The following is a 13757-nucleotide window of genomic DNA, read 5'->3' as shown; positions in this document are numbered from 1 at the left end:
CACCATCCCAACCATGAAGCACGGGGGTGGCAGCATCATGTTGTGGGGGTGCTTTGCTGCAGGAGGGACTGGTGCACTTCACAAAATAGATGGCATCATGAGGAAAGAAAATGATGTGGATATATTGAAGCAACATCTCAAGACATCAGTCAGAAAGTTAGCTTGGTCGCAAATGGGTTTTCCAAATGGACAATGACCCCAAGCATACTTCCAAAGTTATGGCTTAAGGACAACAAAGTCAAGGTATTGGAGTGGCCATCACAAAGCCCTGACCTCAATCCTATAGAAAATGTGTGGGCAGAACTGAAAAAGCTTGTGCGAGCAAGGAGGCCTAAAAACCTGACTCAGTTACACCAGCTCTGCCAGGAGGAATGGCTACCCGAAACATTTGACCCAAGTTGTGTATGTGTATGTAAACTTCTCACCCACTGGGAATGTGATGAAAGGAATAAAAGATGAAACATTTCACATTCTTAAAATAAAGTGATGATCCTAACTGGCCTAAGACCGGGAATTTTCACTGGGATTAAATGTCAGGAATTGTGAAAAACTGAGTTGAAATGTATTTGGCTGAAGGTGTATGTAAAATTAAGACTTAACTGTACACACACATAGAGTTGCATCTTAATGAGAATATCAGTGATAAAGACAGTTTAACAGCACATCTACAACTATGATCATATCCTGTTCCTCTACCCCTAATAAAGACCCCGTTCCTCTACCCCTAATAAAGACCCCGTTCCTCTACCCCTAATAAAGACCCCGTTCCTCTACCCCTAATAAAGACCCCGTTCCTCTACCCCTAATAAAGACCCCGTTCCTCTACCCCTAATAAAGACCCCGTTCCTCTACCCCTAATAAAGACCCCGTTCCTCTACCCCTAATAAAGACCCCGTTCCTCTAAAATGCTCTTAAAGCAGGGAGAAACCATAAAGAATATAAAGTTGCATTACAGAATACTACTGCAAGGGCTTGTTTCCCTGACAACGATTATACCTAGTCCTACACTAAAATAAAAATAAACATTCCGGCAACTGGTTGGCTCATGCAACGGTGTTATTAAATGTATTTATTACATCCATAGTTTGTTATTATCATGTATACAGTTCGATAAAACAAAGGTGCTATCAGAACTTCATCTCACCTAAGCAATATAAAGACTACGAGGTGGTTTCCTCAACACAGATTAAGGCTAGTCCTGGACAACAAAACAAGCTCAATGGAGAACCTCCATCAAAAAAATATATATATTTTAGTCGAGGTTTAATGTGTGTTGGGGGAAACCTCTCCTATAACTTGAAATTGAGTGGGACACTAAACTGCTTACACACAAAAAGGTGTCAGAAATGTACAGGTTACAAAAATTGACACCCCTTACAATAACAATTATTCTGCTTTTTTAAATACAATGAATGTTCGTGTTAGTGCAGTAATATCACAAACAGATAAGAGTCTCTTTTTATTAATCCACGCTCTCCAATACTCTCCTTCATTTGAATAGAAATACTACCGCGTTGTCTCAGAGAAGAGGTTAGCGGGAGGCCTTGAGCTCAGGAGAGGGGGGGGGGGGGGGGGGGTCAGGTAACAGGTAGGGTTACATCTCAGACCCATCCCTTTGCCCCTGATGCCACTCCCCTGACCTCTGACCCCTGTCAACAGTGAGCTAGCCGGGAATCCCTTTCTCAAACCACTCCAGGGGCTAGTGTTTCAGGTTGGGGATCAAAACGAATAAAGTAGTGAAAGAAGAAGGTTGGGTGTAGTCTCTTCTCATTGGGTGGCTTGCCAGATGATGATGCCTAGTATGGTCAGTACTATGGAGAGGACCACGGCCAAGATGCACATCTTCTTACGGGACTTTTGCTGAGGGGAGAGACGGAGGGATGGGTGGGTTGGTGACAGTTGAGATGCAGAAACAGAACCGTTGCTACCAGACTCTTATTATACTGCTCAGTTTATACACTTTCAACACCTCGCAGAGTCCATGCCCTGATGAACTCAGGCTGTTCGGAGGGCAAAAGGATCAACAGCCAATCCAGTAGTCCGAAAGCTACAGTGAGCCTAAGTTGGTCAATCGCTCCATGGTTTCACTAAGAATATGCAGAATATCCAACTTAAATGTAATTTCGGGTCACACTTGGCGCTCAGTTCCCCTCGCTCTCACACTTGGCGCTCAGTTCCCCTCGCTCTCACACTTGGCGCTCAGTTCCCCTCGCTCTCACACTTGGCGCTCAGTTCCCCTCGCTCTCACACTTGGCGCTCAGTTCCCCTCGCTCTCACACTTGGCGCTCAGTTCCCCTCGCTCTCACACTTGGCTCAGTTAGGCACGAGACAATCCTCCTGAAAATGAAAGGGATCCCTCATTTTAAAATCGTCAGCCATCGCTAGCTAGCAGGGGACGCAGGGTCTTGTTTATTTAACAAATATTTATTTAACGTTTATTTAAACTAGGCAAGTCAGTTATGAACAAATTCTTATTTACAATGACTGCCTACACCGGGCCAAACCAAGACGCCACTGGGACAATTGTGCGCCGCCCTATGGGACTCCCAATCACGGCCGGTGGCGATACAGCCTGGAATCGAACCAGGGTCTGTAGTGACACCTCTAGCACAGAGATGCAGTGCCTTAGACCGCTGCACCACTCGGGAGTAGAGTCTTACTCTGCAACAGTGATAATTCCTCTTACCTGGAAGTAGGCGGCTCTCTGAAGCTTTTCTGTCCCTCGGTCTACGTGGACCTCGGCACTCTCCACGTTGGCCTCTATGCTGTCTGTCATGTAAACACACACAGAGAGAAGGGTGAGACACCCTGGCTCAGCTTTGCCTTATGGCGGGTCAGCTTTTCTTTAAAAACACAAACACTACCGGTCAAAAGTTTTAGAACACCTACTCATTCACATATAGCGTAGATGCATTTTCATTTCAAACAAAGACAATCAGCAGAGTTGTTCCAATAACACACGTGTTGGTGGGTCAGCTGTTCTACCTGGGAGCATGTGCATCGAGGGAAATGCAATCATAAAGAGAGTTCAAATCACGTTTTAGAGTGGTGGGTTTTTAATGAAGGAAGTGACAGATTGGAGTTCTGTACTGCAGTACTCCAACAGTGATGGGACTCACCAATCATCTCTCCCTGATCATGGATCATCACTGCCAGGTCCTTGAAGATCTGGTTCACATCCAAGATGTCCGACTGAAATAACAACATTCCTCATTGGAAAGGGTAATCCTCAAATAACAACATACCTCAATGAGAAAGGGTAATCCTCAAATAACACCATACCTCAACGAGAAAGGGTAATGCGGAAATAACACACCTCAATGAGAAAGGGTAATGCGGAAATAACACACCACAACGAGAAAGGGCAATGCGGAAATAACACACCACAACGAGAAAGGGCAATGCGGAAATAACACACCACAACGAGAAAGGGTAATGCGGAAATAACACACCCCAACGTGAAAGGTAATGCGGAAATAACATAACTCAATGAGAAAAGTAATGCTGCAATAACTCAACTCAAGTGACAAAGATAATTCTCCTGTAAATGCCACGTGATGAACAAAGGCATTGGTCTGGTCCCCAGGCGCTGCCTGAATCCTAAAATCAGGATTTCTTTCTGGATCAAAATGGAGCTTAGGTGGTGGATGTGGCAGGGGCGTGGCCAATTGTGTGGCCCCTTGCTGAACATTGTAGAGGCCCGCCCGTTGACCGCAGGGACACAGAACGATACACTGAGTGTACAAAATATTAGGAACACCTGACATTTCCATGACATAGACTGACCAGGTGAATCCAGGTGAAAGCTATGATCCCTTATTGATGTTACTTGTTAAAGCCACATCAAAATCAGTGTCGATGAAGGGGAGGTGACAGGTTAAAGAAGGATTTTTAAGCCTTGAGACATGGATTGTGTATGTGTGACCATTCAAAGGGTGAATGGGGAAGACAAAAGATTGAAGTGCCTTTAAACGCGGTATGGTAGTAGGTGCCAGGTGCACCGGTTTGTCTCAAGAACTGCAACACTGCTGGGTTTTTCCACACTCAACAGTTTCCCCATGTGTATCAAGAATGGTCCACCACCCAAAGGATATCCAGCCAACTTGACACAACTGTGGGAAGCATTGGAGTCAACAAGGGCCAGCATCCCTGTGGAACGCTTTCAACACCTTGTAGAGTCCATGTCCCGGTGAACTGAGGCTGTTCTGAGGTGCAACTCCATATGAGGAAGGTGTTCCTAATGTATTGAAATACAGAGCTGGAGGGAGCGTGTGAGAGAGTTTTACCTCTAGCTGTCTGATGTTAGTCTCTCTCTCTTTGATAAGCGCCAAGTCCTCTTCTGTCTGTGTGATTGTCGGAGCCCAATCATCTTGGCTGTAGAAAAAGACAGTGAGAATACACTCCTTCTCTCCAAAATGTGTTATGAGATTGATGAATAATGACTAAATGAGGTACACATTATTTAGCTTAAAACTACAACTAAACAGAATACTACTATGTTACTGTATGGATGTATGAATCTTATAATAATCATGTCACTGAATATAATGTGTGTAATTATAATCAAGAATTAGTACAAGGACTGTCTGTTCCTTATTAGAAACGAATGGAGCCATCATCAGACTGGCTGGAATGCTGTGTTCCATACAGGACATCCTGTCTCTACACAGGGAGAGGAGAGACCTCGGGCTAGTAGTAGATTATTTAACAGGTGGTGGACAATGTGGGAAGGCTTGTGAACTATACTACCATTGTATCGGAGTGGAGGAAGGACAGATTAAAACCTATGACGTCATGTTTAGTATATAACCTGTTGTAAATTGTACTCTCGAGAATAAACGCTATTGATTGATTTTGAGACTGTTCTCTGTCCATTTGATGCAAATAAGTATCTTACAAATTCTTAGAAATGGGCAGAGTGTTTTAATTGAATTGGTTGATAAAGGAATTTTATTCCTATATATGTTTAACAAGGAGATATTTAAGAGACCAGGAACCATATCCTGAAGTAGAGGAGTATTAAAAACATCCTCCTTTGAGAGAGAAAGAAGCTTGAACGTACTTATCAAAAGACACAAGCTGTTCCTCAGAGACACCATCTTCAGCCTGACAAGAGAGGAGCCAGGCATTACATAAACTAAATATCCACTTGAAAGTTTGAAAATAGAAAACCTAGCCAACGGTATGACCTTGGCCTTACTGAGAGACGGGAACCAGCTCGGGCTCTGGCCACAGACTCCTTCTCCTTCTGTGCTGCCTGGCGCTGTACGGCCTGGAAGTTGTCGAGGGCAGCGGAGAATTCATTCATCAGCCGGTCCTTCTGGATCTTCTGTTGCCTCTGTGGGTTGAGAAGAAAAAGTTATTCAAAACATATGGTCATGGTCAGTGAGTTGTCACAGTCATTGTCAAGGAGTGGTGTAGGGTGAAGATGCCCCTAGACATTGATCTTGGGTCAGTTTTGCATTTCCCCCCAGTAATGGTTGAAGTTAGGATTGCGGGGGAGAGGAATCTGATGCTAGATCAGTACCTATGGGAAACTTCAACCTGAAGTCATTCAAAACACAAAGGTTACCAGTTGTCATTGTTGAGGAGTCAGTCACAGAAACAATCTCATTGGAACGAAGCCACCGTGCTTCTACACCTGCATTGCTTGCTGTTTGGGGTTTTAGGCTGGGTTTCTGTACAGCACTTTGAGATATCAGCTGATGTACGAAGGGCTATATAAATAAATTTGATTTGATTTGACACTGACCTGCTCAGAAGGTGCTGAAGATGGTGAGACGAAGCCCAGGTCTTTCAGGTGCTTGTTGGTCTCCTTGGCCAGCTGGTTTGTAAAGTGCTGTATCTGCTGCCTGAATGAATAGATGTCCAAAGGACAGTAAGGGAGATAGCAGACTCTCAGGGAGTAACAGCACACACACATTTATGGTCTGTTCTGTGTTCGGCGCATTAATACGTTTGTCAGTGTATGTACAAGCAAAACAACAAGGATACGTACAGACTGTCCCTCAGTTCGCTGGTGTCTTGTCCCGTCCCCAGCTGATTCACCATGCTCTTTATCTTGGCAGCTGGGAAGTGCGAAAACATACATCCTCTAAACTGTAGGCTTTAGGATACATCTAGCATAGACTACTACAAAGTCTTGACTTGCATGAATGACTCTTAAAACTACTAAAAAAAAACTTCTACCCTTGGTTTTCCCACTCTCTGCAGCAATACGTACTGTTCTGTGTGATCTTCTGGATGTTGGAGCTGCATGCCTGGATGAGGGTATTGGAGTCTCGTGGCTGGGTGAGATAGCGGTCTGCTTTACCAGAAGACATTGCGGTCTGTCCGGTGTGCTCTTTTTCCTGGGTGAAGACTGCTGGGGGCTGGGTGGCAGGTATATTGGGAACGTATGTATACTACCGTTCAAAAGGTTTGGGGGGTCACTTAAAAATGTTCTCGTTTTCCATGAAAACATACATGAAATGAGTTGCAAAATGAATAGGAAATATAGTCAAGACCAGGGTTGCAAAGAGTCGGAAACGTTTCAGTCAATTTCCAAGGGAAGTTTAGCCCTGGACTTTTGAGGAATTTTGTTTAAATTCATTTAAAAATTAAAAATAAAGTTAGCTTTATAACAGTGAACCTTTTTTGTGGGATACATACATACATACATACATACATGGCAGTTCTAGGTCTTGTGGCATATTTTGGTTCAACTATCCCTTGTTCAATGGAATTGCAACACTGTATGCACAGTGCATTCTTCCATCACATGTACAGCTGATGCTCAAGATCTTGCACACTAATGAGATGCTATTGAGCCCACACTACTACACTGTCTGGGCCAAAAACTACATGCTTTCTGGTAAATTTAGATTACAATACCAGGTGGGGTGAATATATTTTATATGACAGACATGATTTTTTTGTTAACTAGTAAATAGTTGCCTACAGCAAAGTGTGTATCAATTATATCTAACTTAACAATTTCTGCTAGCTAGTTTTAGCTTGCTTGAGCCTGCTAACTGAGGAGTGTTAATTCACCTGTTTCCATTCATGTTTCATTTGAAAACATTTATCTTACAAAGGAGTTGTTATATCTAACTGCTTAACGGTGTATCTGTACATGGAATTGTATTTGGTGTTTGTTTTTTTTCGCTCATTTTTTTCTCATCTTTACAGGAAAATGCCACGGGCACTATCCGGTGTGGAAACATTTCACTGCAGCTAATGTAGAATGAAAAGCTGTGTACATTTGTAAATACTGCAAATACTATGCCAAATCATATGTTAAGAATGCAACAAAGATGCAGAATCATCTGGCCAAGTGCATAAAGTTCCCTCAGTGCTCACAACAAGCAACCTCTGACCCTCTACTTCTATTGGAAGTGAAAATGATGAATTAGACACCTTATCGATAGCAACAGCTCATGGTCCTTCTGGAATTAGAAGTTTGTTTGACTCAATGAAGGAACATAGTCAGAGACAGCTTGAGCTGTGTATGCAACTTGTTCACCTCTGATGCTCACAGGCAATGTGTTTTGGAAGAGATGTCTGAATGTTTGCTCAGCATACACCTCTCCAATCAAACATGCTTTATCTACTCATTTGTTGGTTTCAGAGTTCAACAGAGTTCAAGGGAAGGTCAAGCAAATCAGAGACCGTATTGCAATCATCTCTGATAGGTTGCTGAATGTTCGTGGGCAAGGAATAATTAACTACATCATCTCCATCCCTCAACCAGTATTCTACAAGAGCACAGACACGAGTGACAGACACACCGGTCTCTAAATTGCAGATGAGCTGAAGGCAGTCATCCATGACATTGGACCACAGAAGGTATTTGCATCGGTGACAGACAATGCTGCAAACACGAAGGCTGCTTGGTCTAAAGTGGAGAAATCTACCCTCACTTCACACCCAGCTAAGCAAATGGTTAGGAATGTGAAGGGTCATCAAGTTATAGCAGCAATCTACCTCACCAAGCAAAGTGAGAAGAATAAGAGCACCACATTGAAGCTGCCCAGCAACACCCGTTGGGGTGGTGTTGTCATCATGTTTGACAGTCTCCTGCAGGGGAAGGAGTCTCTCCAAGAAATGACCATATCACAGTCTGCTGATATGGACAGCCCCATCAAGAGGATCCTCCTGGATGATGTATTATGGGAGAGAGTGGTAAGCAGCCCAAAACTCCTGAATGCCATCCTGTCTGATGTTTAGACTCATGTATGCTGCTTGCAGATGTAAGAGAATGAATCCGTACTGCCCTGCCCACTTCACTGTTGCTCCAAGCAGAGGAAACTGCAGTTCTGAAATACATCAAAAAGCGTGTAGACTTCTGCCTGAAGCCCATACACACCGCAGCATACATGTGGGACCCCATGTATGCTGGAAAGAGCATCCTGTCTGGTGCAGAGATCAACAAGGCCTATGGTGTCATCACTACTGTCTCATCACCTTCGCATGTATGAGGGCAAGGATCTTGGCAGTCTGGCAAAGTACACTTCCAAGCAAGGGCTTTGGGATGGAGATGCAATATGGCAGTCGTGCCAACACATCTCATCAGCCACCTGGTAGAAGGGACTTTGTGGATCTGAGGCGCCTCCATCATCCTCCAAATCCAACCAACATCTGCCGTCTCAGAGCGCAACTGGTCCTTCTTTGGGAACACACACACACCAAAGCACGCAACAGGCTGACCAAAACATGGGTTGAAAAATTGGTGGCCATCTTGGCAAATTTTTGGGCTTTTTGAGCCGGACAACGAACCATCCTCAACAAGGTTGGAAAGTGACAGTGAAGATGAGGCGTCAGAGTCTGATGTTCAAGAGGTGAACATTGAGGAAGTCCAGGGAGAAGACATGGAAGCCTGAGAGGAAGACAACCAAAGCTTTAGTTTCTAGACTATCATTTTACAGATGTATGTTGAAAACATTTTTTGGGGAGATGTGATGGATCATTCCAATATAACCTTTATATTGTTGTTAAGTGAAAACATCCCATGTGAAGAGTCAACTCATTTAATTAAAGTTCAATTCGTAACAAATTATATATATAAAAAAATATTATATTGGAAGGATTTAATCATTTGCAATCATGTCTACTTATGATAAAAGATTTATGTTTGTCTCCATATGATATAGTAAATATATCCAATGCAAAAAACATCTACATTTAAACAGTATTAATACTAATTTGCATATATTTCCATTAATTCCCACGTAAAGTTTCCATCTCTGAATATTCCCCAAATTGTGCAATCCTAGTGAAGACGTTGACAAGGTTATGAATAATGATTTTTAAATTAAATAATAAGTGTGTCCTTCAAACTTTGCTTTCGTCAAAGAATCCTCCATTTGCAGCAATTACAGCCATGCAGACCTTTGGCATTCTAGTTGTCAATTTGTTGAGGTAATCTGAAGAGATTTCACCCCATGCTTCCTGAAGCACCTCCCACAAGTTGGATTGGCTTGATGGGCACTTCTTACGTACCATACGGTCGAGCTGCTCCCACAACAGCTCCATAGGATTGAAATCCGATGAATGTTCTGGCCAATCCATTATAGACAGAATACCAGCTGACTGATTCTTCCCCAAATAGTTCTTGCATAGTTTGGAGCTATGCTTTGGGTCATTGTCTTGTTGTAGGAGGAAATTAGCTCCAATTAAGCTCTGTCCACAGGGTATGGCATGGTGTTGCAAAATGGATTGATAGCCTTCCTTCTTCAAGATCCCTTTTACCCTGTACAAATCTCCCACTTTACCACCACCAAAGCACCCCCAGACCATCACATTGCCTCCACCATGCTTGACAGATGGCGTCAAGCACTCATCCAGCATCTTTTCATTTTTTCTGCGTCTCACGAATGTTCTTTGTGATCCGAACACCTCAAACTTAGATTCGTCTGTCCATAACACTTTTTTCCAATCTTCCTCTGTCCAGTGTCTGTGCTCTTTTGCCCATCTTAATCTTTTCTTTTTATTGGCCAGTCTGAGACATGTCTTTTTCTTTACAACTCTGCCTAGAAGGCCAGCATCCCGAAGTCGCCTCTTCACTGTTGATGTTGAGACGGGTGTTTTAAGGGTACTATTTAATGAAGCTGCCAGTTGAGGACCTGTGAGCTGTCTGTTTCTCAAACTAGACACTCTAATGTACTTGTCCTCTTGCTCAGTTGTGCACCGGGGCCTCCCACTCCTGTTTCTGTTCTGGTTTGAGCCAGTTTGCGCTGTTCTGTGAACGGAGTAGTACACAGCGTTGTACGAGATCTTCAGTTTCTTGGCAATTTCTCGCATGGAATAGCCTTCATTTCTCAGAACAAGAATAGATTGACGAGTTTCAGAAGAAAGTTCTTTGTTTCTGGCCATTTTGGGCCTGTAATCAAACCCACAAATGCTGATGCTCCAGATACTCAACTAGTCTAAAGGCGGCCAGTTTTATTGCTTCTTTAAAATCACCACAACAGTTTTCAGCTGTGCTAACATAATTGCAAAAGGGTTTTTGAATGATAAATTAGCCCTTAAAAATGATAAACTTGGATTAGCTAGCACAACGTGCCATTGGAACACAGGAGTGATGGTTGCTGATAATGGGCCTCTGTACATCCATGTAGATATTCCATTAAAAATCAGCAGTGTCCAGCTACAATAGTCATTCACAACATTAACAATGTCTACACTGATCAATTTTATGTTATTTTAAATGGACAAAAAAAAAATGGTGCTTTTCTTAAAAAAACATTTCTAAGTGACCCCAAACGTTTGAACGGTAGTGTAGGTAGGTGGGTGAAAACTCTGGGGGAGGAGAAAGTAGAAACTCGTTTTTTGTTTTGCTATCAATACTGTGAGAACAGAGATAATGTTATCAAACAAGTTTGTCCTAAGATAGGCCTAATAAATGTGTCACAAGTTACATAACAGCTAAATGCCTAGTCCTAAACTGGGAGAAAAGTGCTGTCATAGATTCATAAATGAAGTGTGATTTGACATTACAATAGTATCTGTTAAAAGTAATGACTATACACTTTTGCAATCCGTCTGAGTCAGTTCAACAATAGCTTTTCTTAGTAAAGGGTATCTAGGATAGCCATGAGCTAATCGACGTTATGTTCATCACATCCTATTAGGCAGGAGGGGTCCAAGAACCAGGCAGTAAAGAGCAGATATTCACCCCCAAAATATCATCAGACTGCCACATGCCTCCTCAATCTCTGGCTAGCTTGCTCAAAGTGGGACACAAACAAGAGTTAACCCTAGTTTCTGGGTAGCTCCTTCATAATGTATCTAATTAACGTTAGGTAAATCAAATTATTTACAGCTAGCCTTAACGTTAGATAGCTAACTAGATTGAACTAACGTAGCACGCTACCTAACTCAAGTTATCCATAAAACTAGATAACTGTTATGTTTATTAGCACGTAACTTGCCATCTAATGAGGAGTACTCTAACTTATATAATTGAAATTACTATTTTTGCCGACAGGTATCCGAGTCTGAAGCTGCTGTAAATATCCGTTAACTAGCATCGTTAGTTAGCACAGAGACATCAGGTGAGGAAGATAAACCGCCCCAGACAACGAATTGGAGAACCGTGTCAACAAAATGTGCGTTTTTAATTCCACCATGAGCTTATTCATTAACGTAGTTCCCTTGAAACGGAAAATAATACATTCTTACTTGTTTAGCTGGCTGTAGCAAACATTCGTTTTGCACCTTCGTCAAAAAGACACCGTCCCAACACCAACGATGTGTATAAACCCTGGAAAACAGACAGCAAGATGTTGGATCCACTGACAAGATAAATGACTCTCCGCCCCTAACAACGGCTGTCTCGCTCCCGCCTTTCCTTTCTTCTGATTGGTGGATACGTCTCACCCATTTGTTTTATTTATATTTTGATCATTGTTGACGTCACCCGCCTGTATTCAATATATTTCTAGCCTCATGTCTCATGAATATGCATAGCCATCTTGAGACAACGCCCATGTGCTTTTTCTCAAAAATTGCCGGATGTCACGTATCATACTTATCAGTTCACTCGTAGTAATGTACGCGTTACTAAATTTATAATCGAGCAAATAAACCTCACGTAGGAAATAAGCAATTAATTTGTTTACCAAATAGGTGAGACGGAAGAAAAAAAATAGCCACCTGCTAGAGGGAGACAGATTTCCTCCGAGTTGAATCCTCTCTCTTCTTCTCTGCTGACAGGGAACGCTTCGTTAAAGACACCGCCTAGCCATCTTTTTATTTATTTAACTAGGCAAGTCAGTTAAGAACAAACTCTTATTCACAATGACCCCGGCCATACCCGGAGTACGCTGGGCCAATTGTGCACCGCCCTATAGGACTCCCAATCACGGCCGGTTGTGATACAGCCTGGAATCGAACCACAAATGCAGTGCCTTAGACCGCTGCGCCGCTAGGGAGCCCCAAAATATGTTTGGTACTCCATTGTAAAACATTTTGTAAGCTATAGAAATGTCTATAATGTCTATGTCCTTTATGTCTACATTGGTTTTTGACACGTGTATTCTATTACGGACGCCATCATTTTTATTTATTTAACATTTATTTAACTAGTCTTTTTTTTATCCTTCAAATATTTTTGTTGTTGAGAATACTAAATGTTAATGTCCCCACTACAACAAAAAAAGTTAAAATACATGTAATTTTGTCCTTTAAACATTTAATTGAAATACAGTAGAATTCCATTAATGCCTATGGAGGACTTCTACCACTGGGGAGTGCCAATATGGCCGACCTGTGTCGTCAATGCCTCTCAACTGCCAATACATAGCTTCAACAATCCAGTGTTTAATGCCGAATTCAAGCGCCAGTCGGAACTAAGAAATGTACGACTTGCTATCTGGTTGTAGTTCTACACATCCACCCAGTTACCAAGGTGGATATTTCCTAGTTCTGACTAGCACATGAACACTGCATTATATACATCATTGTCCAAAACTGTCATCTGTCATTGCATATAGGCCTTGGTTGTGAGTAAAGCGTATGGTAATGAAGTGGATAGTCAATCAAATCAGTTTATAAATAGGGCTTTAAAAAGGTATCATCATTTTGATTAAAAAAAACAATATGTACATAGATAAGTCAAATAAGAGGAAGAAGTCTCACAACTGTAGAAGATTATTACAAAAAGGAATTCAAACTAAAAATAAAAACACACACAAACTCAGAGTAGACCTAGCCATGCAAAATAATCTCAAATCCTGTCCACCATGGGATTCATTCAATGGAGGTCCCTCTGGCTATGGCAGCCTATGCCTCCCCCTTCAATCACCGGGAAACCTTGCGACTGTCGTGGTGTTCTGTTGATTGAACCGGCCATGCGGAGCCCTCTCACTCAATAGAGGCCGGGGCACATTAAGCAGTGTACAATGTTTTTGCAATGTTGAGATACAAAATATAGAAGGAAATCACCTCAGCTCTGTGACATGTAGAAGGAAATCACCTCAGCTAGCTCTGTGACATGTAGAAGGAAATCACCTCAGCTAGCTCTGTGACATGTAGAAGGAAATCACCTCAGCTAGCTCTGTGACATGTAGAAGGAAATCACCTCAGCTAGCTCTGTGACATGTAGAAGGAAATCACCTCAACTAGCTCTGTGACATGTAGAAGGAAATCACCTCAACTAGCTCTGTGACATGTAGAAGGAAATCACCTCAACTAGCTCTGTGACATGTAGAAGGAAATCACCTCAACTCTGTGACATGTAGAAGGAAATCACCTCAACTCTGTGACATGTAGAAGGA

General features: G+C 42.4%; 1 protein-coding gene across 4 annotated transcripts; it reads right to left on the bottom strand.

Moving 5' to 3' along the window:
• Positions 1-1038: 1038 nt before the first annotated feature.
• Positions 1039-11862, bottom strand: LOC109907136 (syntaxin-12-like). Of its 4 annotated transcripts, none has more exons than XM_020504916.2 (10): positions 11662-11862; positions 6224-6371; positions 5999-6068; positions 5753-5852; positions 5201-5338; positions 5063-5106; positions 4287-4374; positions 3120-3192; positions 2687-2769; positions 1039-1860 (listed from the first exon to the last, which is right to left on the bottom strand). In XM_020504916.2, the coding sequence occupies exons 2-10, from the start codon at positions 6321-6323 to the stop codon at positions 1768-1770; spliced, it is 789 nt and encodes a 262-aa protein (XP_020360505.1). In that variant the 5' UTR covers positions 6324-6371; positions 11662-11862; the 3' UTR covers positions 1039-1767. The 4 variants fall into 4 exon arrangements, with proteins under 4 accessions (XP_020360505.1, XP_020360504.1, XP_031650915.1 ...); XM_020504915.2 differs by having other exon boundaries at positions 6224-6404; positions 11662-11861; XM_031795055.1 differs by having other exon boundaries at positions 1039-2337; positions 11662-11853.
• Positions 11863-13757: the final 1895 nt, after the last annotated feature.

This window comes from Oncorhynchus kisutch, linkage group LG17, assembly GCF_002021735.2.
Source record: "Oncorhynchus kisutch isolate 150728-3 linkage group LG17, Okis_V2, whole genome shotgun sequence".
In the NCBI taxonomy this organism is placed as follows: domain Eukaryota; kingdom Metazoa; phylum Chordata; class Actinopteri; order Salmoniformes; family Salmonidae; genus Oncorhynchus; species Oncorhynchus kisutch.
The sequence above is the reverse complement of the archived record's forward strand: the minus strand, read 5'-3'. Positions and strand labels throughout refer to the sequence as shown.